The sequence below is a fragment of the Malaclemys terrapin genome, chromosome 21 (genome assembly GCF_027887155.1).
Source record: "Malaclemys terrapin pileata isolate rMalTer1 chromosome 21, rMalTer1.hap1, whole genome shotgun sequence".
In the NCBI taxonomy this organism is placed as follows: Eukaryota; Metazoa; Chordata; order Testudines; family Emydidae; genus Malaclemys; species Malaclemys terrapin.
In genome coordinates this window covers 10,915,262-10,937,689 of record NC_071525.1, presented here as the reverse complement: position 1 = coordinate 10,937,689, position 22,428 = coordinate 10,915,262, and the positions used below count along the sequence as shown (strand labels likewise).

At 50.8% G+C, this 22,428-nt stretch overlaps 1 protein-coding gene across 1 annotated transcript in view; it reads right to left on the bottom strand.

The window, feature by feature from the left end:
• The window catches only part of LOC128827322 (NACHT, LRR and PYD domains-containing protein 3-like), a 34,360-nt gene that overhangs the window by 6,502 nt on the left and 5,430 nt on the right, over positions 1 to 22,428 (bottom strand). Inside the window, exons 3-9 of the mRNA XM_054011180.1 lie at positions 17,484 to 17,550; positions 16,931 to 17,097; positions 15,830 to 16,007; positions 14,470 to 14,535; positions 11,780 to 13,517; positions 8,007 to 8,093; positions 6,659 to 6,829 (exon numbers count right to left, since the gene is read on the bottom strand). Coding sequence (XP_053867155.1) covers positions 6,659 to 6,829; positions 8,007 to 8,093; positions 11,780 to 13,517; positions 14,470 to 14,535; positions 15,830 to 16,007; positions 16,931 to 17,097; positions 17,484 to 17,550 — 2,474 coding nt within the window. The remainder of the gene's footprint in view (positions 1 to 6,658; positions 6,830 to 8,006; positions 8,094 to 11,779; positions 13,518 to 14,469; positions 14,536 to 15,829; positions 16,008 to 16,930; positions 17,098 to 17,483; positions 17,551 to 22,428) is intronic.

Here is a 22,428-nt window from a genome sequence, read left to right as displayed (position 1 = left end):
CTTGATTGATTATACATGACCATTATGATCTGTTAATCACTTTGTTTACTTCTGTGTATAAATATTGATGCTCACCCCTAATAAACTTGCCACACTTACTCTGAAGCTTTTCAAGCTAAGGATAGTGTGAGCCCGTTGATCAACGAATTGGTGTCTGGTCTCTGACAGATTGTGAGCCCCATACCAACTCCGCACGAACTCGGGTGCTGGAGAGGTGAGTGAGGACTTGCTTTTTACCTAACAATTTGGGGGCTCGTCCGGGATTTCCTTCTGGTGCGGTGCCTCTGTCCAGTGGTCAGACCACTCATATACGAATTGGCAGGCGCCACGGGAGATTTCTCCCAGCCAATTCACTATTGAGGGGTCGTGTACTGGACAGCAGGGTAAACGCCAGTTGGAGGGCTCCTGTCAGACACCATGGGTCAAGGGACTAGCGTGCCTCTTGAGAGTCCGTTGGGGATTGTAAATAAGTTATGGAACGAAGGAAAACTCCCAGTACAGACAGGAATGTCTAGGAGGAAGTTGTACACACTGTGTGTAAGGAATTGGACTGGGTATACCGCGGTATTGGCCGACCCGGAGATGAGGTGGCCTTCGTATGGCTCTTTCGAACAGGCTGCCTTAAGAGGAGTAAGGAGCCAGATCGAAAAAGACCATCCGGGACAGTTATGTTACTGGTTTTGTTGGGACACAGCAGCAGAGCTGTGGAAATCTTTAAAAATTATGGCAGTCAGGTATTCTCCCGAGAGTGAACCCCCCTCCATGTTATTTCGATGAAGGGTGTAAACCACGGCGTGCTTTGACTCGTCAGTTGGTCCCCACTGCACCTGCCCCTATTCCTCCGCAGGGGGACTCTCTCCAGGGCGCAGAGGGGAATCTGCAGGACTCCAGATCGGAATCTCTGCAGAGGGATAAGGGGGAAATGGAAGGGCACACCTCGGGAGGAGTAATTACTAGGCAAAAGATCAAGCAGATGCAGCAGGTTGCATACCCCTCCCCTGGGGACGCCCAGAGGGTCCGGTCGCATCCGCAGATACTTACAGCAGGGACGAATACACCCCTGCACCACCAGCTCAGCCCGTTCCCCAGGCCTGGATCAACTACGGGCAACAGCAGCAGCTGCAGCAAACTCAGCCTCCTCAATGACGGTACCCCGGGGGCGAAGGCAAACAATGTGATGGTCTTATTTCCTTAATGTCTTTAGCCGGCTCCTTCCTCACTTTCTCCCCTCCCAGCAAAGAGCCTCGTCTAACCCTTTCAGTCCAGGGACTGCCTGTCTCCTTCCTCAATGATACTGGAGCTACTTTCTCTCTTTTAAATCATGCCCCCTCTCCCTGGCTATCCTCTGAGGTTAAAACTGCAACTGGGGTGGAGGGCAACCACAGTCTCTGGGACTCACTTTGCCTCTAAATGTTATTTATGCTGATAAATGTTTTTCTCACCATTTTCTTTTTTCCCCAGCTTGTCTGATCCCTTTGATGGGCCGGGATTTACTCTGTAAGCTTGAGGCTACTTTAACCTGCACTCCTGAAGGGGTAGGATTATTGATGACAGTGTTAGGAGATTCGGCCCCAACTCAGGGTAATTGGGAACCCCCCTCCCTCTCTCCCCTGACCTCACTGACTTGCCTTTAACCCTCTGGGGAATTTCTGACACTGATGTTGGCCTGCTCCTTTCGGCAGAGCCAGTAAGGATTCAAGTGAAGCCCTCCTTAACCCCCCCGTCAGTCCCTCAATACCCCCTGTCGCTGGAAGCCCGGGAGGGCATCCGCCCCATTATCGAGGGATTCATTGCACAAAAGCTAGTCCGCCCTCAGCACACTCCCTGTAACACCCCTATACTGCCTGTCAAAAAGCCTCCTAAAAAGGACGGAGACCCTATTCGTTGGCGCTTTGTACAGGATCTACGGGTTGTTAATCAGTAGGTGGTCCCTCTTCATGCAGTAGTTCCTGATCCAGCTACTATCATCAGCCAAATCCCCTGGGATGCTAAGTGGTTCACTGTTATTGACTTAAAATCAGCCTTTTTCAGCATTCCTGTGCACCCAAACTCTCAGTATCTCTTTGGTTTCACCTGGGAGGGACAAAGTTATGTCTGGCAACGACTTCCTCAAGGCTACAGAGACAGCCCCATGATTTTCAGCCAATGCCTCCGCCACTACTTGGAAGGCTTCACCAGTCCGCAGGGATCCACGTTAGTCCTATACGTAGATGACATCCTATTAGGTAACCGCGAAGAAGCTGCCCTCCGCATCGATGGTAAGGCACTTTTATTATACCTACACACCAGAGGCCACAAGATAGACCCTAACAAGATTCAGTGGGTCTCACAGAAGGTCCGATATCTGGGCTTCCTGTTAACCCCAGAGGGGAGACAAATGGACCCAGTCTGCATAAAGACTATCCAAAACTGCCCTCTGCCAAACACCAAGAAACAACTTCAAGGTTTCTTAGAATTAATTGGCTTCTGTCACCCCTGGTTGCCGTCCTGCGGGGAGTTAAGCAAACCGCTCCACCGACTCACTGCTAACCTTGCTCCTGACCCTTTGCAGTGGTCCCCGGACACAATCCAAGCCTTTCAGTTACTCAAGGACAGTGTGGCCTCCTCCATGTCTCTCCGCCCCCCCCCAATTACAGCAACCCTTTCACCTTTTTGTCCACGAGAGGGGCGGAATTGCTAGTGGCGTCCTTACCCAGCTGAGCGGGCCCCACCATTTCCCGCTTGCTTTTTACTCTCAGCAGATCGACCCTGTCGCTCAGGGAACCCCATCCTGCACCCGGACTCTGGCAGCAGCTGCCCTGCTGATCACAAAGGCAAAGAGCCTGACCCTGGGTCATTTTACCACGGTTTGGACCTCTCATGCCTTGTCAGCCCTTCTGCGTAGGGGCACAACCCAAGTCTTTTCGGCCCATCGTCAGCAACAGCTAGAGGCCGAACTCTTAAAAGACACTAACCTAATTTTTGAAAGGTGTGGGCCCCTTAATCCAGCTACCTTGCTTCCTGACCTGCCAGTCCTCCAGGATCAGCACGACTGTTTGGAAGTAGTTTATAGCATCTTACAAATAAGGGACCTGGCTTATGCCGGATGACTGAGCCTGCCTCCCTCGCTCCACATACCCCGTGGCAGTTCACTGGCACCATGATAAGGGGGGTCACTACGGCACGCACACCCTTGTGGACACCATCGCTCGCTTTTGGTATGCTCCAGGCATTCAACCCTACTGCCTGTCAATAGTGAAAGCATGCAGCACATGTCAGCGTAATGGACCTGCTCCGCCTCTTAACAAAATTAAGGGTGGAAGACCTCCGCCTGCTGCTCCATTTCAACATCTTCAAATTGACTTTGCAGATATGCCAAAGGCTTTTGGGAAAAAGCACCTCCTTGTTTTGGTTTGCCCTCTGAATTCCTGGGTCGAAGCTTTTCCTACTGCTAATTGTACTGCTGCCACAGTGGCGAAGATTCTCCTTAGAGACATTGTACCCCGTTTTGGCATCCCTCTCGTGCTTGACTCAGATCGCGGACCTCACTTTACTGGTCATGTCCTTGGCCGTTTAGAACAAGGACTGGGCATTTCACACTTCTTTCATACACCCTACCACCCCCAGTCTGGCGGGAAAGTTGAGCGTATGAATAGGGAGCTTAAGTTTACATTGGCTAAATACTGTCAGGAAACAGGGTTAAAGTGGCCTCAGGTACTTCCCTTGGTCCTGTTTCACCTTCGTACTCGCCCAACCCGTGTATTGGGATTATCCCCCTTTGAACTGCTCTATGGACACCCCTCTTTCAAAGGCAGGGCGCTACCACGTGCTGATGTTTCACTATTGGGAGGGGATCATATGACCGCGTGCCAGTTTCTCTCCCTACAGGCTCGCCTCCGTACCCTTTGGAAAGCCTCGCAGTTTTCCCAGACCGTGCCGCTGGAAGAACAGATCCACCCGTTCCAACCAGGGGACTTCGTCTGGGCCAAAAAGTTCGTTCGTGGCGACACCCTCCAGCCGAGGTTTACTGGACCCCACCAGGTTCTTTTAACAACCCAGACTGCAGTGTTCCTGGAAGGACGCAAATCCTGGATCCACCACTCCCACGTCAAGCCAGCCGTAGTGGACCACAGTGACGGACCAGCAGCTCTTGCCACCACTGAGGACACTGCCTCCAACCAGTGGACCAGCTTACCTCTTTCAGACATCAGACTTAAATTGACTCGGCAAAAATGAGAGGACCTTTTATTCTGACAACTGTATGTTTTTTATTATGCCTTTTTAGTTTATTTTCTACTTATGAAGATAATGCTTTTATTAGATATTCCCATGAGGTTAAAACTCGTATTTTAGGAAATAGAAGTAATTGCTGGGTATGTACTCAATTTCCAGTAAATGCAGAACAGGGACTACTAGAATCTTTAACCAATGAAACTGCGACCCTATTTGAGAATCAGGCCGGGGAAATGTCCCAGCTGCGCCAGTTAGCTTTGCAAAACCACATGGCTTTAGACATAATGTTAGCAGCCCAGGGAGGAACTTGTGCCCTCATAAATGAAGAATGCTGTGTTTTTGTAAATGACACCTACTCTGACACTTTTCAATGTACCAAACATCTAAGGGAAATGGCTAAGAACTACTCCTCTGGCCAGCCACCTTATAATTGGTGGGGAGCCTTATGAAATTGGCTGCCTGGATTTGGGTGGGTTAAAAAAACTCTTGGTGGGTATTGTTGGGGCCATAGTAATCCTTATAATACTGTGTTGCTGTATTCAGTGTGTCCCCTCCCTCATAGACTCATGTGGGTCAGTTTATTCTTTTCCTACTTCAGCCAAGGGCCTTACTCTCTTCGAGTTGGCCCAGGCTGAAATTGCCAAGCGGCCCTTGGCTCCTTAAAATGGGGTGTAGCTTTTGGTAAATAGTTATCCCAAAGCTACAAATGGAGGAATGTTGAGTCTGAACTTTTGATGAGCTTAAACTTAACCCAGACTTGATGTCTTTGTCTGAACTTTTAATCAAAGCTCTGACCTGCGAACTACTCATGACACCCCCCTCCCCTTAAGTAGTCATCTCCCCTTTTCTCTTTCTGAATTTACATTTTAACCTGTTTTATCCTGTAGAATCTTGATTGATTATACATGACCATTATGATCTGTTAATCACTTTGTTTACTTCTGTGTATAAATATTGATGCTCACCCCTAATAAACTTGCCACACTTACTCTGAAGCTTTTCAAGCTAAGGATAGTGTGAGCCCGTTGATCAACGAATTGGTGTCTGGTCTCTGACAGATTGTGAGCCCCATACCAACTCCGCACGAACTCGGGTGCTGGAGAGGTGAGTGAGGACTTGCTTTTTACCTAACACCTGCAACCCAACGGAGCTGGGAATGAGGGGTTTGGAGTGTGGGAGGGGCTCAGGGCTGGGGCAGAATGTTGGAGGTCAGGGCTCTGGGCTGGGGGTGCAGGCTCTGGGGTGGGGCCAGGGATGAGGGGTTTGGGGTGCAGGAGGGGTTCTGGGTTTTGGGGGGGGCTCAGGGCTGGGGCAGGGACTTACCTCAGGCAGCTCCCGGTCAGCGGCACGGCCGGGGGGCTAAGGCAGGCTTCCCGCCTGTCCTGGCCACGCGGACCAAGCAGGTCTGGCTCCTAGGCGGAAGCGCGCAAGCAGCTCCGTGCGGCTCTCGCCCGCAGGCACTGACCCCACCCAGCTCCCATTGGCCGTGCGGAGCCGGTGCTCAGGGCAGGGGCAGCATGCGGAGCCCTGTGGCCCCACACCTAGAAGCCAGACCCGCTGCTGGCCACTTCCAGGGTGCAGCAGTGTCAGAACAGGTAGGCGCTAGCCTGCCTTAGCTGGGCAGCACCACCGACGGGACTTTTAACGTCTCGGTCAGTGGTGCTGACCAGAGCGACCCAGTGCCTTGCAAAACACTGACATAGCCCATAGAACTTCCCAGAAACAATTCCTCCTCGTGCTATAGCTGACCAGTGATCTGAGTATGTAGAAACCCCTCCATTTCCACTCCCTGCTGTGCTCACACCAGCACAAGATCATAACAGCCCCCACCGCTCTTTTCTGAAAAGCATTTTGCTTCTGGAGCCCAGGCATGATCAGGATTTTGAGCTCCTCTGGGCTGGGATTTCAGAGTGGTGCAAATTTAATGGATCTCTCTCCTGTGGCAGCAACTGGCTGATCAAGGCAGGGCTGGCCATTCCTGCCAAGGACAGGAGGAATGTTTCACCTTCCCTTCCCCTGGGCGGTTTCCTCCTCAGGAGATGGGACCAGCATATAGAATCCTAGAATATCAGGGTTGGAAGGGACCTCAGGAGGTCATCTAGTCCAACCCCCTGCTCAAAGCAGGACCAATCCCCAGACAGATTTTTGCCCCAGATCCCTAAATGCCCCCCTCAAGGATTGAACTCACAACCCTGAGTTTAACAGGCTAATGCTCAAACCACCGAGCTATCCCTCCCCTCCTTGTGAACCTGACAAGATTTTTTTGTACCCTTGTGAATCCTTGTTTCTGTCTCACCCTCTCTGACATGATCTGAAATGATGCTTATGCCAGGAAATGGGTGAAGGGCTTTGACAGACAAACACAGGTGTCTAAAGGGGAAGAGCAAACACCCTGGAAACCTTTAGTGCCCTACAGCAGAAGCGTCACTGTCAGACTGATACTTACCCTAATTTCCGAATCTTGCACTCTGGGGACTCAAACACCCTGGATAGGTAAGAAAGGCCCATTGTCCGCAGTTTATTCTTCTTGAGTTCAAGACGCAGGAGGGTCCGGTTTTCCGCGAGGGCAGATGCCAGTTCTTCACAGCACTGTTCAGTGAACGCGTTCTTCCCTAGGCTAGAGAGCAGGCAGGGAGAGAAGGAGCCAAATGAATGAGAGAGAAAACCAAGAAAAGGTAAAGAGGAGAGAGAGAGAAATTGTCAAAGTCAGGAGGAGGAGGAGTGAGAATAAACAGGAGAACAGAACAAAGGGACAAGGAGCTGACAAATCAGAACAGAGGTAGGAAGGAAATGAGAGAGAGACACAATGGGAGAGAGGCCCAGAGAGCAATCAGCCAGGCAGGGGGGAGGAGACCCATCAGAACCAATGGCACACAGATGGGGATAGGACACAGAGGCCACATGCGCAGAGAGGGCAGGAGCCCAGGGAAGAATGAGGCTGAATTAGGAGATGGTTACGTTAGCTTTTCGCTTAACACGGGCTCTGCACTGCAGCACTAACAGACTGCTACTGGAAGCCAAAGCGTTTGCATGCTGGGATGTGATTCTGTCTTTGGGACTCTAGCAGAGTGACCTACTGAAATGCAATCACGCGCAGCCCCAGGAGAGTGTAACATGGCACTATAACACACTACAGAGTCAACTCCGCAGTGAGGGAGGAGGAGTGGGGGACAGGCCTGGTGAACTAGGGTCTGAGCTGCATGCAGCCAAGTAGAAAACCCAGGTTTAGTTCTCAAACTCACCCTGTCACTCCCTGGCCCTGCAGGGAGAGCCCTGTGGGAGCAGCACAGCTGGCCCCAGGAGGTGGAGAGGGATAAAGCACAAACCACACTACCGACCTGAGGAGCCAGCCTGGCAGGGAGGAGACCCAGACAGGCCTCTGAGCCAGAAGGATCTCAAGGGGGATGGGTTACAGCTGGCAGAGTGAGCGGCCCATTAGTGACCACAAGCGCTCAGGAGGAGCTGGAGTTCACAGGTCCCTGGCCTGGCCGCTGCTGGGACATTGGTTCCATGTAACTCCAAGGGAAAAGAGCCGTGTTCCAAATCGTCACCACAACTTCCTGCACATCCTGGATTTTCCCTGGCCATCCCCCACCCCCCATCCAATTATCAAACAAAACAAAACAAAACAGACAATGGCCCAGGAAAAAATGGCAGAGCCCCAAGCTTATCGTTATGCTTTATCTCCCATCCCCATGGACACAGGCTGCAGGCCCCATGACACTTCAGAACATGAAATACATTTGAAAATGAGCGATACTGAATTACTCATGAGACACGGACCACGCAGTTACCTCAGAGCCTCTAGCCTACAGTTCTGGTGCTTTAGGGCCTTGCAAATATCCTTCATTGTAGGATCCTTCAGATCATTATCCAGGAGACTGGTGGGAAATTAAAGAACAAACCATTTCAGGCTGGATACGGAGACAAATCTGCAAAGGCTGCGGGTTTGGAAAGCTGGATGTGCTATGCAAATTACGCAATGGAGGATTTGCATGTTTGTTCAATATGCATTACCTCATTTACATCAATTCCAGACCCATCAAATCCTTCCACTGCTCGCTCCTCCTCCCTCTCCAATCCATAAATCCTCCCTGCGCTTCACAATCCCCTCTTTGAGCTTCCTCCCTGTCTCATGGCTCTCTCTGGCACCCCAATGGCATTTCCCCTATTCGCCCCAGGTGGCTCCCCACTCTTCTCTCGCTGGCTGCGCTGCCCCCACTCACACTGCACTGCGCTCAGAGGGGTGACTGCAGCATGTGCTGACGTGATCCAGCTAGCTCAGATAACAGCAGCAGCATGGACTGTGCACATGTAGCCCACGCTGCTGTGGCTTCACCACTGTTGTCACTTGAGCTAGATCAAAGCTAGCTCGGGCACGTTGACACGGGCTGCAGTCACACCTCTCAGCACAGTGTAGACAGACCCTCGGCGTGCTCCGAAACCTGCGCTGACTCCCACCGCGCCTAGCGCCTCCTCAAGTTCCCCCCCATCCACACCCAGTGTCCCCCTCCCTGAGCTACCCCTGCCTAAAGCAGGGCCCCCAACACGCCCACAGCAACACCCTACAACACACGGCACAGTGTCGCTCTAGCCATAGCTCTGTGGCTGCAGGCAAGGTGGGGGCTGTGCTCTGTGCAGGGTCTCTGATTAGAGTCCTCCCATGGTGGGATCTAACCATAGAGACACAGCCTAGAGTGCCTCCCCACCGCTCTGTGACGTGCCTAATTGGGAGAATGAAGCGGCTGCTCAGGACCAAGGCTCCTGGGAGCCTCCAGGCCAGTTGGTGCGGGGCTGCGATCAGTGCTGCGTCCCTGGGCTGAGCTCTCTGTTCATTCCCAGGGGGCAGCATGATACAGACAGGCACTCGCGACTCCTGGGTTCTGCCAGGACTTGCTTTGCTTTGGAAGGCTTTGCTTCAGCCTTCTACAGACCATCCGCAGCCCAGAGATCCTGAGACAGCTAGGAGAGAATGAAACCAGGTCCAGCCGAACGGCATTGTGCATTTCACCAGCTCCTGCACCTGAGGACACTGATCAGTGAAACCTCCCAGCCACCAATCCTCCCACCACGTGCTACCGCAGTGTTGCTATTGTGAGAAGGGGAAACTGAGGCTCAGAGAGAGGAAACGACTTGCCTAGGATCACACAGTGAGTCAGCGGCAGAGCCAGGCAGAAATTAGCGCTTTAACTACAAACCCATCCTTCCTTGCAAGAGCACAGCAGAGGGGGAGCTGCACCTTCACCTTCGCTTGCACCACAGCTAGCGGGAGGGGACTTTTCATCCTGCAGGCTCCCAAAGTGCAAGGTCTGATCCTGCCCTTCCTGCCCACCCAAAGCTCCTGTGAATTCAGTGGGAGCGCTGGGTGCACAAGACAAGCAGAACAGGGTCCCATGGACGCAGACTAGAACTGACATGCAACCTGCTCTGCCGAGATGGGCAGGAGCTACAGCGCACTACAACTCGGTGAGGAAGAGGAATTTGTCTGTCTCAGGACACCAGGGCAAAAGCAACAAGGACACTCAGAAGACTGAAGACTCCAACAGAAGAGACTGGCCCAGATTTAAGGGACAAACCTGTATACTAAGGACTACAATACCCAGTGGGGTGAGAAAAACTGCTTAATCTAGATGTTGCCCAGTCTAATAGGGTTGTAAAGGCTGGTGTATATCCACAGTCCATTGATGAAGTGGTGAACCAATTAATAAGTTTGCACTGCTCGTCTTCAGCACTGCAAGACGGTATATTCCTGAGGTACAAGGCTGGGAGCTGGGGAGATTGGCTGGTGCCTTTCTCTGCGTGATTCATGTATGGCTCTGGGAGCATTCATGCAATCTAGCTGGGTGTGGGGCTCCACATGGGGTTGTTCTGAGAGATAACAGCACCTGGAGGGGTTTGCTGCTTGTTGCTAGCAAAGCATTGTGAGAAACAGCTCAGGCTGGTGAGTTAGGGGGCACAGCAGTCTCACAGTTCCAGCCTGCACCCCGGGGAGTGCATCCCATCACACCCTGTTCTTAACCAGAGTGCCTAAGGGCCTTTACTGTCCCCAGACTGGGTCAGAACAAAGGTCCATCTAGCCCAGTATCCTGTCTTCCGACAGTGGCCAATGCCAGGTGCTTCAGAGGGAATGAACAGAACAGGGAATCATCCAGTGATCCATCCCCTGTCGCCCATTCCCAGCTTCTGGCAAACGGAGGCTAGGGATACTCAGACCATGGTTTTGCATCCCTGCCCATCCTGGCTAATAGCTATTGATGGACCTTGATTCCAAGCACACACATACAGTAACACTCTGGAACTCAATGTATCTCTTTGGAATGGAAGGACAGCTAAGCGGATCCCCCAGGGATTTGAATCTATGATGCCCCAAGTAATTCAGACCTTATTGTTCACTTTGTCGCCCCAATTCCTCAGCTGTAAAAGCTGAGCTCCCCCAAGAGCAGCACTAACCAGAGCTGCAGGCCACTGTCCTATAGAACCTCCCTGTACTTTGCCAGTTTTAAAGTTACTCTCTGGTAACATCTCGGGGAGGGCGTTTTAATTCCATTTCCTTTCGAATTTTTACAAAAAGCTGCAGCTGCCACCAAAAACCCCAACGATCACAGAGATCGCAGCGGGAAGGACACCAGGGCGTCCTGCTACTTTGCAGGTACAGGAGGTAGTTTGTTTTGTGCACAGCAGGAGCCTGAGGGAGGAGAGCTGTGGGGAGACGTGAATGCTTCCTCCATTGAGCTGGACTCCAACCTGATTCACATTTGGCTCTCCTGGTGGTGGAGCAATTTTATCCCAGGGATGAAGTTCTGGGAAGAGGAAGGAATTCCCAAGAGTGAGGAGGAATTCCTGCCACACCACTGCTCCGGAGGGTAAGTATCAGAGAAACACCTACACTGAACTCTGACATGTTGGATGGAGATCCCTGTCAGGGCAAAGAACTCTTCCAAACATGTCTTTTTCAGGAAGCTCTCATTCCCACTACGTGATAATAACACAGTAGCTTTTCTGCCCTAAGGATGCCATGGCATGGGCACGCCTTCTACCAACCCCCCAAGAGAGAAACTTAATAAAAGCTTAAAAAAATCTAAAAACAAAAACCCTTCTCCAAGCAGAGTTTTGACTCTGAAAATAGAGAAGTGCTGGAGCTTCATGACGTTCAGACTAAGGACTTCACTATTGCTATAGATTGCACGCTGAAGGTGTTCACATACTGTGATGATGGGTGCCAGTATAAAACCCTAAAAACCAGATAGACGATTCTACTTGTGGGTCTGTGGATCACTAGTGATCCATGGAGCCCTTCCTTGGAGGTCTGCAGAATTAAATATTTGGGAAGCAAGCCTTAGGGAGGTGAGATGTTTGGTCCATGAAATGACTTTTCTCTTGCAAAATGGGCCAAAAGTGAAATAGAGGATGACTATAGCATGGGCTTGGATCTTGTATGTTACAGAATGGTGTAATGTCCATATCTGTAACACTCTTGGGAATCACCATCTACCTGACAGCATGGCTGAGGCCACTGACACGTCAAGTCCCTGATATTTTAAACTTTACACATGACCTCTTTTCCTACCTCAGTTCTCTGACTTTGTGCAGCTCAGGTCTGAGTCGCTCCAGGCCCTCATTCTGGATGAAGCAGGAATCTAGGGTTAGGCGCTGTATTTCTTCACAGCAACTCAACACATAAGCAAGGACTGTGCAATCCACCGGCATGAGGTATAAGTCAGAGAAGTCCATATGGGCAGCTTTACCCACCACATCCTGCACAAGTTGGCTGTTCTGAGATTCAAAAAACAAATTGAATACGTTCATCAGCCTCCTCTTCCCCTCAGGCTCTTCTGGGCTTTGCAGGTCCTCATAGTTCATCTCACTGAGCCATCCAATAACCTTACGAGTTGCCTCTGCAGAGAACTTCCCCACATATTTCTCCAGGGGCATCCTGGTTACAGGATGGGAGAGCCCAGCCAGGAAGCGAGAGAAGATCTCATAGTCACCTTCCTTACAGGACCTGGCTTTAGCCATTGTGTCTCTGAACTTGTCCTCCTTGTAATCTAGGTAATGCACGAGGGCAGCGAAGAACTCCTGGATGGTGAGGTGAAGGAAGGAGTAGGTCACCTGGGAAGAGTCATCAGTTTGAGGGTTCTCCACCAAGAAGCCAGTGAGGAATGGAGAAAACTCAACATTGAAATCCTGTAAATACTTCAGATCAAAGACTAGAATGTGGTTTGTGATGCTGTATTCAGCCAACCATCCGACCCTTATCAATGTATCTCGCATCTTCTGAGGCTCAGGCCGCTCCTGGGTGTGATTGGCCATAATATGGGTGACGTAGCTCACAAAGAGCTGGGTCACTGTTTTGGGTGCAGGCTGTGGTTTCCCTGCCTTGGGTGTGAAGCAGGGTTTCAGGGCCGTGCATGTGATCCAGCAGTAAGACGGGTTGTAGCACAGCGTGTACAGAACCTGACTGTCCCTCACATACGCAAAGGCCTCTCTGGAGACTCGCTCATCTCCAAAGAACACGGAAAAGTATCTTTCCCTTTCCTTGGAGAGGAAGCCCACAATACTGGCCACTCTATGGAAGACTCCAGCCTCCAAACTGGTCAACTTGCAGGGGCGGCTGGTCAGCAGCACAGAACATCCCTTCAGCAGAGTCTGTTTCAGCAGGCTGGCAACAATCACAGTAACTGGCTTCACATCCCCTGGATTCATACACAGCTCATGGGATCCACTTCTGCTTAATTTCAAATCAGTCTTGCTCTCATCCAAGCCATCAAAGATGAAGAGCAACTTCTCAGGGTCTTCCAGGACTCTAGAGAGCTTGTCCCGGAGGTGTGGATATGTTTGACAGATCAGAGATTCTAGGCTCCTCTTCTCAGTAATAGTGTTCAGGTCCCGGAACTTGAAGAATAAAACAAAGGCAAATTTCTGGTAGTGCTTCCCTGTTGCCCAGTCAAAGATGAATTTCTGCACCAGGGTTGTCTTGCCCACGCCGGCTACTCCGCTCACCATCACAGATAGGGGGACACGGCGGGATCGAAAGCACCAGCGGAAGAGCCGGTCAGGGGCGATGTGCTCCAGCTCACTCTTCATTCTCCTCTGGAGGCGATATTCATTCAGCTCCCCAGCCGCGGCCAGAGCCTCATGCTCCTGGTGTGTCTGCTTCTTGAAGTGACAGTCTGAGACCACCTTCAGCTCCACATAGTGGCTAGAGATGGAGGGAGGCTGAAGTCCCTGTGACTTTCCTGAGCTCCTGTTTTCCTTCATCATCCATGTCAGGTCACAGAGATTATCTTTGTGCTTTTTTTGGCAAACTGGAATGAAGAAATGTGTTGAGACAGACATGGCATGAACCCAGACAGCCCTGTCTCTTACACACCCCCCCCCAGTCATATTTCTCTCTGTCGTTCCCATTTCAGACCTCCCCCCTTACTGCCCATGACCATGTGCACCTGGAGAGATTCCAAGCAGAAGCCTGATAGAGACACTTTTCTTCTCATTTATATTCTAGCCAGATACCAAGCTGAGGCCTGGACAGATAAGTAACTGCTCTGATCTCACATCTTTGTCTTCCCTCTGCCCTTTCCTCTGCTGAGTCAGATCGTGAATACTTTCTGGTTTACCCTGGAACTTGCACTGAGATCCAACAGGATGGCATCAGGTTTCCTGTTCCAGCTTGTGTGATTCAATGCCAGCAAACCCAGCAACTCTGCTAGGTCTAATTTTGACCATAGCTGGTTCCGTGTGCCTATAAAATAAGGATCCTGGAAGTGCAGCTGCGGTGTAGCTGAAGGAGAGCAGAGAAGCCCTGGCACTCATGCTGAGCTGCCCAATGGATGCCCCTGCAGTTCAATACATGCCAAGCCAATTTGAGCCCAGCTGTTCTGCGCTTACACAAGGGGAAAGGGTGTCAGAAGCCTTCCTACCCCTACACCAGCTGGACACAATTGTAATGGCACAATTCTCCTGCTTCCTCCTCCTGCTGCCTGCACCTTCTGGGACACATGAGACCCCTATAGGGGCTCAGGAGGAGGCAGGGCCATGGCCCTGTTCTGGGTGCCCTGGCTAGCAGAGATGGCTGGGCTCACAGTGGGGGTAAGCTGCACGCTCTACAGGGGTATTTCCTCGGACTACTGGGGAGCTGTGCCCCACTGAAGTTGACCCTGAGTCGAGCGGTTCTGTCCCAGCCCCAGGACAGCTCAGTGCCCATAAGGCATGACTGAGCCCTTTATTGGCACGAACAGGGATGAAATTCCATCACGGTACCTTTCAGTTCGGCATCAAGAGTATGTCCATTTTCATTCAGGAGATTTTCCTTTAACAGGTTTTGACCTAGAGAGAGACAGAGAGAAGGCACAGACTATGCTGTTACGTAACATGGGTTCTGGTTACAAATATGGCCTTACATTTCACCACATTTCACTGTTCTGGGCTCTTAGTTTTACCTCTTTATTTAACATCAGCAATGCCACACTGAGTTTCCCTTTTATATTTATTACAACTGAATCTTGTTTCCTCTCTACTATGAGAGAGCCTGCAGGTACGCTGGGCTCATCTCCACATGGCTGGTAAAACCAGCTCCCACCCTTGTGCAGACATGAAGCCGTGTCTGAGATCAGGACACAGTCCTCTGTCTCCTGACCACCTATTTCCTGTTCTCTTTTCATGCTCATCACTGCACTGTAGGTGCTGCTCTCTGCCGAGCAATCTCTCTACAGGCTCCTTATCCATCCAAAAGGGGTTCCCTCTTCTGCACAGATCCTTCTTTTTCTCTGCTTGTGCCCAGCTCTGGTCACACTCGCTTTTCCCCAGCTCTCTGGTCACTTGTTCATACGATTCCTGTGGATTCCCCCCCACATAGCCTTCAGGGAGGCTAGCTCCCAGCCCCACCCCTTCCGCACGAGGGTCCCCCCCGGTGGCTGGAACCCCAAGCCTCCCACCCTCCCACCCCAGCCAGCCAACCCAAGCCCCAGGCCAGCCCCAGCCGCGCCAGACAGCTGCCCGAGACCCTGGCCAGCCCCAGCCAGTCCAGCACGAGCAGCCCCAGCCAGCCCTGGGCTGGCCCCAGCCACCCCAGCCCTGGCCTCAGCTACCCTAGCCCTGGGACGGCCTCAGATGGTCCAGTCCGAGCAACCCAAGCCATGCTGGCCAGCTGACCCGAGCACTGGGCCAGCCAACCCCAGCCATCCCGAGCCAGCCCGGGGCAGCCCAAGTCGTGCTGGCCAACTGCCCCAGCCCCGAGCCGGCCTGAACAGCCCTGAGCTGGCCTGGGCCATCCCCAACCACCCCAGCTGTGCCGGACAGAGAATGAGAAATGCAACATGCCTCCTGTCCCGAGACCCCCAGCCACCCAGCGGAAGAATGCTGAGCTTTTTATATGCGCCATGCAGGTTCCGGGGCCGCTGAGGATACATCAGTAATCTCTCTGGAGTCCAAGGAGCTGACTGATGAACCCAGGAAGCTGAATAGCAGATACCGCCTCCTCAGCCACCTCAGAGCCTGCATGGTGCATGAAAATAAGCAAAAACCTGCAACCCGGCATCCCGCGGTAGCAGCTGCACCAGGGAAGGCTAAGCCTATTATACCCACCGCCTATGCCCCCGATTCTGTGCGATGGGTACGTTACCATTCTGAATGATTTCGTCCAGCATCCCATGGAGATTGGGGTGAGCCCACCTGCTCTGCAGAGCAAACAGACATGTCCAGAGACCCAGCCCTGTGGCCTGGTTCATAGCCAAAATGTCATCGGCCAGCTTCTCTGCAGTGCTGGCTGAGTCGTGGTTCCTCTCCCAGTCATGGTAATCCTAAACCACAGAGGGACAGCAGAGGAGGAAGAGTCAGAGTGGAATGTAGCTGCTAGAATGGAATCAGAAGAGGGACATAATGCTGCACGGCCAAGGGCCATTTCTTAAAAGTGACCAACACAGAACCTGGCCCCTGGGTAGAAGGGAAGTGAAAGGCTCTGCCGGGCACAGTGGGTTGGTGGGGAAGTAAAAGTGGTGGCGTTTTGTTGCTGTGGCAGAGATCTGGGTTCATGTCTGACTCCCCGTTGCGTTTAGTCCCCAGATCAATGCAGATTGGGGGCTGTGCAGCATTTTCATGCCCAGAAGAGGTCAGGGGCAAATATTGTTCTTACGATGCCTTCTCCTTGCCAGCTCGAAGTGTAATTAAGAGTTATCTTTGTTCCCTGCACACCTGGATCTAGAGATGTCTGACGGGTGGAGGCCGAGGGGCCTAGAACGGAGGGACAGGCTGAGAGCCCTCCAGAGTCCAAAATCTCAGTGGGGAACATTGGCACCTGCTCACTCTTGGAGGTATTTGAAAGCTGGAAAGTGCTGCACAACACAGTGTCCCAGCAGCCAGGGAACAGTCCAGAACAAGAGATCTCAAAACAGGCAATGTGAAGTGTTTGCATGGGGGTGTGTGTGTATGTGTGTGATTACAATTAACCATGAATTACAATAATGATGAACTAAGGGGCAGATCTCTGTCACTCAGCTTGGGTGCTCACTTCCACACTGTATTTACCGTTCCTGGTTTACAGTTTCTGGGATCTGTTGTTATATCTCCCTGGACCTCATGACCAGCATTAGCCTCTCTCCTGTCACCAACAAGGGACCAGGTCTCCATGGGGAGAGCGCTAAGGTCCTAGAATGGCTGGGGCCTTTAGAATTCAGCTCCGGCAGCATTAGCCTGGCTTCCTGCAGGTCAATGAGCGGCACCATACCTGGGCCTGCTGAGCAGTGATGACACATCTGCTGGTGAGTTCCTGCAGCACAGTGAGAATGTCGTTCTCAATGACGTAGACCAAGTCGGGGCGGAAGTGCTCACTCAGCCTCTTCAGCTCCCCAGATGTATAATTATCCAAGTGTTTTCTGAAGGCTACAATATTATCTGTGGAGAAGACCAACACTTAGACAGTCTGGCACTTATAGCTTGGGGTGGGCTCATATCCACTCACTGATAACTAGCACCCTTATCTGAGACATCACAGCTACTTCAGATGCAGCTTGTACCAGAAGGTTGCATTTTAAGGAATCGTATAGGAGCACAGGCCGTGAGGGAGTTCACAGCAATTGCAGTGCCCGCCTCTCCCTGCAGGAGGCGCTACAGGGAATGGTGCAGGAGCAGGGCTGTTACAATGTCAGCACTGCTCTAGTCCCAGCCTCTCCCAGGAGGCGCAGTCAGGAATGGGGCAGGCTCTAGCTGCGGCACTGAGCTTTACTGCAGGAGCAGTGCTGCTTTGCTCATGACGAGAGGAGCCCGTCGATCACACTCACCTTCGCTCACCGCAGCCCGTTGGTTGGAAGCCATTTTATTCACTCTGCTCTTGCGTCGCTGAGAAGTCTAAGGAGAGGGAAACGTACGTCACACAGAGGCAAGGAACGTCACTTCCATCTCCAGGTTAACAGCTCAGCATGAGGGAGGAGCAGCCATATCTACAACTGGGTGGTTTTGCACTTAAATCTGGAATTTAGCCTCTGTGTTTTGTATGAAAATGTCTATCTACTTCAGCTTTTCAGTCCCTAGGCTCAGAATAAAGCTTGGATTGTCTGAGGACTTTCAAATAAATCTGTTAATTAGTTTCTGAGTTCTATTCGGTTTTTAAAAACAGATAAGGCCCCTGCACATCACTCTGGCACACGTTACAGTTTGCTGCCCGAGGGCTGTAAAGAGGCAGTAGGGCCTCTATAGTTGTCGCGGACTAAGAGTGTCCACAAGGGAGTTATACCAGAATAATGACAGTGGTGAAATTATGCAAGTAAATTTCCCCATGTAGACAAACCCTTTGAGCTCCTGATTATCTCTTACCTCTAGCTTAAATGCTACAGACTGCAGAAAGTCAGAAATGGGTACAGCCAACTTTGATAGTGTGCCCTCCATCCAACACGGGAGTGGATTTTTCTAGCCCACTAACATTTGTGTTGCATTGCAGAGGAAGGACCTAGAGGGAACAGCGGCTACTTCCACAAGAATAAGATCTTCATGAAATGCCCCTGATGAATGTGGAGCTCTTGTGCCATCTTGGCGCTTTCACAGAGATCTGCTTTTTCCTGGAAGTAGCCGTTGATGTGCTGGAGAGCTTTTCTTAGTCCAACCACCTGGGGAAAACTCTGTTGGTTCTGTTTAATCTACGCAGGCTGTCCCGACACAAAAACAAGGAAATGAAAAAATTAAGACACCTAAATGGTACATACCCTATAGTCCTGTACCATAATAGTGGTTCTCATGGTTACAAGGCTAGCTCAACCTCTGTCCCCTTGCTGCTGTCTCTGGGAGTGCTCACCTCAGGCCTGGGGCCACTTGCCTATCACAGGTTGGAATTGTGGGAGGCTTCCACTCTTAGGCCAGGACTAGGTCAGGCTACCCCAGGTAGCCAGTCATTATCACCCGTCAGGTAAAATTGGACTCTGGGCACCTGTGGTTCTTCCCTTCAGGAGCCTGAGACCAGTGATAATGACCAGCAGCCAAAGTATTTGTATTGAGCATTGGGGACAAAACATTAGAGAAAAGGATGTTAAAACAGACAACCTGAAGGCATGTCTACCTTACCCAAAGTACTACCACGCCGTCACGGTGACTTGGCCAACAGTGTTCTGCAGACACCCCACAGTTTCCACGTCTAAATGAATTCGCAACCTGGCTCCCCCAGGCTTCTGCAGTATTGGCTAGTTTGGCACAAGCCAAGCCAGTTCTGTAGGCTCAGCGAGGGATCGAGCCAGCATCGTCAGAACTAATAGTTCTGCCCTTGTTCCCTGACAGCTCTAAGTGGAAGACCACAGATGACCATCTTCTCCTTCCTGCCTGACCCCTCCCAAACAAGAACAAGCATCGCCATATTCATCACAGTGGTGCAGAGGCAGAAAAGCATCAGCCACTCCATTTTACAAATGGGGTAAAATATGGGGTTGGACAAGGTCATTTCTAGCACAGCAGGGAATAGAACCTTGGTCTCTGAGATGGTAGATTCCAACCTCATCCACTTAGCACAAATCTGTTAGATCTATGCTGTTTATCACAGCTGTTCTAATTGTTGGGCCATATTCCCCTCTCAGAGCAAGGAGTAGAACCTATGATTCTTGACCCCCAGTTTTGCCTGCTTTAACCACTAAATCACACTCCCATCTCAGAATTAAAACTAATGGTATCTTAAGTACAAGTGATCATGACTTGATCACATTTGTACTATGCAAGCAGAATGAAGTCCTGAAGTCCAGACCAGTAATACACCTCTACCCTGATATAACACGACCTGATATAACACAAATTCGGATAGAATGCAGTAAAGCAGCGCTCCGTGGGGGCGGGGCTGCGCACTCCGGTGGATCAAAGCAAGTTCGATATAACGCAGTTTCACCTATAACGCAGTAAGATTTTTTGGCTCCCGAGGACAGCGTTATATTGAGGTAGAGGTATATATATATATACTTGATGCTTTAATGGAGCCAGTTTTACAAAGCTGAAAACAATTATGAGACAAATCAGCTGGGAGGAAGAATTTAACCAGAAAAATGTGAATGATCATTGGGAATTATTTAAGAACACCTTACTAGTTGCCCCAAAAGCCACAATCCCATAACTGAGGAAGAAGGCTGGGCTGATTAAACAAAGATCTGGTTTAGAGGGGAAGTGAAGGCAACTATAAAAATACAAAAATAATATATAACAAGTGGAAAAAAGGGGAAGTTGACACTAATGAATATTAATCAGAAGTTAGGAATTGTAGGAAAGTGATAAGGGAAGCAAAGGGACTCAAAGAAAAATCTCTGGCCAGCAGAATTAAGGACAATAAGAAAGATTTTTTTTAATATATTAGGAACAAAAAGAATCCTGACAATGGTATTGTCCATTACTGGATGAAAAAGGTAGAATTAACAATAATAATGCAGAAAAGGCAGACGTGTTCAATAAATATTTCTGTTCTGTACTCAAGGGTTCTCAAACTTCATTACACTGCAACGCCCTTTTGACAACAAAAATTACTACATGACCCCAGGATGGGAGACCCAAGTCTGAGCCCGCCTGAGCCATGCTGCACTGGGCGGGTGGGCCAAAGCCAAAGCCTGAGCCCACTACCCTGAGCAGAGGGGCCAAAGTCGAAGACCAAGGGCTTCAGCCCCAGGCAGGGGGCCTGTAACCTGAACCAGTCTCAGGCCTCAGTGCCAGGTGGCAGGGCTCGGGCTTCGGCCTGGGCAGCAGGTCCCAGCAAGTCTAACACTAGCCCTGGTGACCCCATTAAAACGGAGTCGTGACCCACTTTGGGGTCCCAACCCACAGTTTGAGACCCACTGGCTAACACAATCTGATGGCTGGAAGTTGAAGCTAGACAAATTCAGACTGGATATAAGGTGTACATTTTTAACAGTGAGGGTAATTAACCCCTGGAACGATTTACCCAAGGTCATGGTGGATTCTCCATCACTGGCCATTTTTAAATCAAGATTGGATGTTTTTCTCAAAGCTCTAGGAATTATTTTGGGGCAGGTCTCTGGCCTATGTCATCCAGGAGGTCAGACTAGATGACAATGGTGCCCTCTGGCCTTGGAATCTATGACTGAGTCCCAGAGTTTTACGGCTGTTGTGTAACCCTCTGGCAAACTGTGAGTCGCTTTCCCTTCTAGTGACTACTAGGATAAACGCCTACTTTATGGCTCCCATCCCAAGGACTGGAGATCTCCCAGAGGGGCTGGAGGCCACAGAAAGCGAGCTACAGATGGCTTGCCAAGAGAAATAGCAACTGGCTGCAGGAGAAATAGCAGCTGGCCACCCAGGAGACAAAAGGCCTCCTGATCCTGATGCTCAGTGAGCGTGAGGGAGAAACAGAGACTCTGAGCGCAGAGCCCTCGCCAACGCTGAGAGGAAGAGGGGGTTCCCCAGACTGGGCTGGTGACAGTCAGAATTGTGAGACTGGCATTCAGAACTGTGGGGAACCCTCTCTGATATATGTGAATTTAGATGGAGTGTGTTTGTAACGTACTGGGGGAATGTGTTATTTTGGTAAGGAGGGAAGTCAGTGTTGCCAACTCCACATAGCAGGAAGTCACCAGACAAACCCTGAAAAGTCCTTAGATGTAGCTGTTTAAGCACTCAAAAGGAGTCAAAAATGTCACTGAACAAAGTTTACAGAGAATTATATCCAGAGAATGCAACAGAGAGTTATACACACACACACACACACACACACACACACACACACACTACGCACACACATACCCAGGCGAGTATAGTCACAAAATCATTCATAAGCATCTCAATAGTGTTAATAAAATCCATTCCATGCTCTTCTAAAGTATTCCTCCCTTCTTGTGTACTCAGGTACTGACCAGCTGCTTCAGGCTTGGGAGAGAACACGACAAACCATCACAGCATCCGAAGAAGTGGGCTGTAGTCCACGAAAGCTTATGCTCTAATAAATTTGTTAGTCTCTAAGGTGCCACAAGTACTCCTGGTTTTTTTGCGGATACAGACTAACACGGCTGCTACTCTGAAACCATCACAGCTTTGTGCTGTACCAGAAGGTGCATGACAAACTGGAGGACTACCAACAAAAGCTCGACACGGCAACCCGAGATCTCTTATATTGCCGAAACTAGCAGTCTGCATGGCCTGACGGGGCTGGAGTCCCAGCACCCGGGAGAGCTTGCAATGTTCTAAAATCATTGACAAGCAGCTCGATAATGTTAATAAAATTCATTCCATGGTCTTCTGACTACATTCTGTTGCACACCGGCAGCAACTACATCAGGAGGGCGCCCTCTGCTTATTGGGAAGGAAACTGCAGTCCTCTGCTTATTGGGAAGGATGCTCTGTGCTCTGCAACCCAGGCCGGCTGGGGTTGGTTAATTTCGGCCGACTCTTGCCAGCCTGGATTTGAGCCAACAGCTTAGTGAAAGGGAGAGCCCAGAGCCAGGGGGAGGAGGGCATTCGCCTGGCCTGAGCTCAGCACTGCAGGGAGCAAAGAAAGTAGATTTAAAAACAAAAATCCACTACCCAGACCCCTTCCGCCCGCTTCCAGGGTTTCATTTCTGAAAACAGCTGGGCAGCTAACCCCAGGCCAAGCCAGGGGAAGGAGTAAAGGGGAACTGAAATCACGCTAGCTCCACCTTTGATTCTGTAGTAAGGGCTTCGTTCCTGGACACACAGTGTCCCTTGCCCCACTGGGCACATGACCCTGTCTCATCCCACCCCATCTTCCATCTGTGCGGCTCTCCTCACTGGCTAACC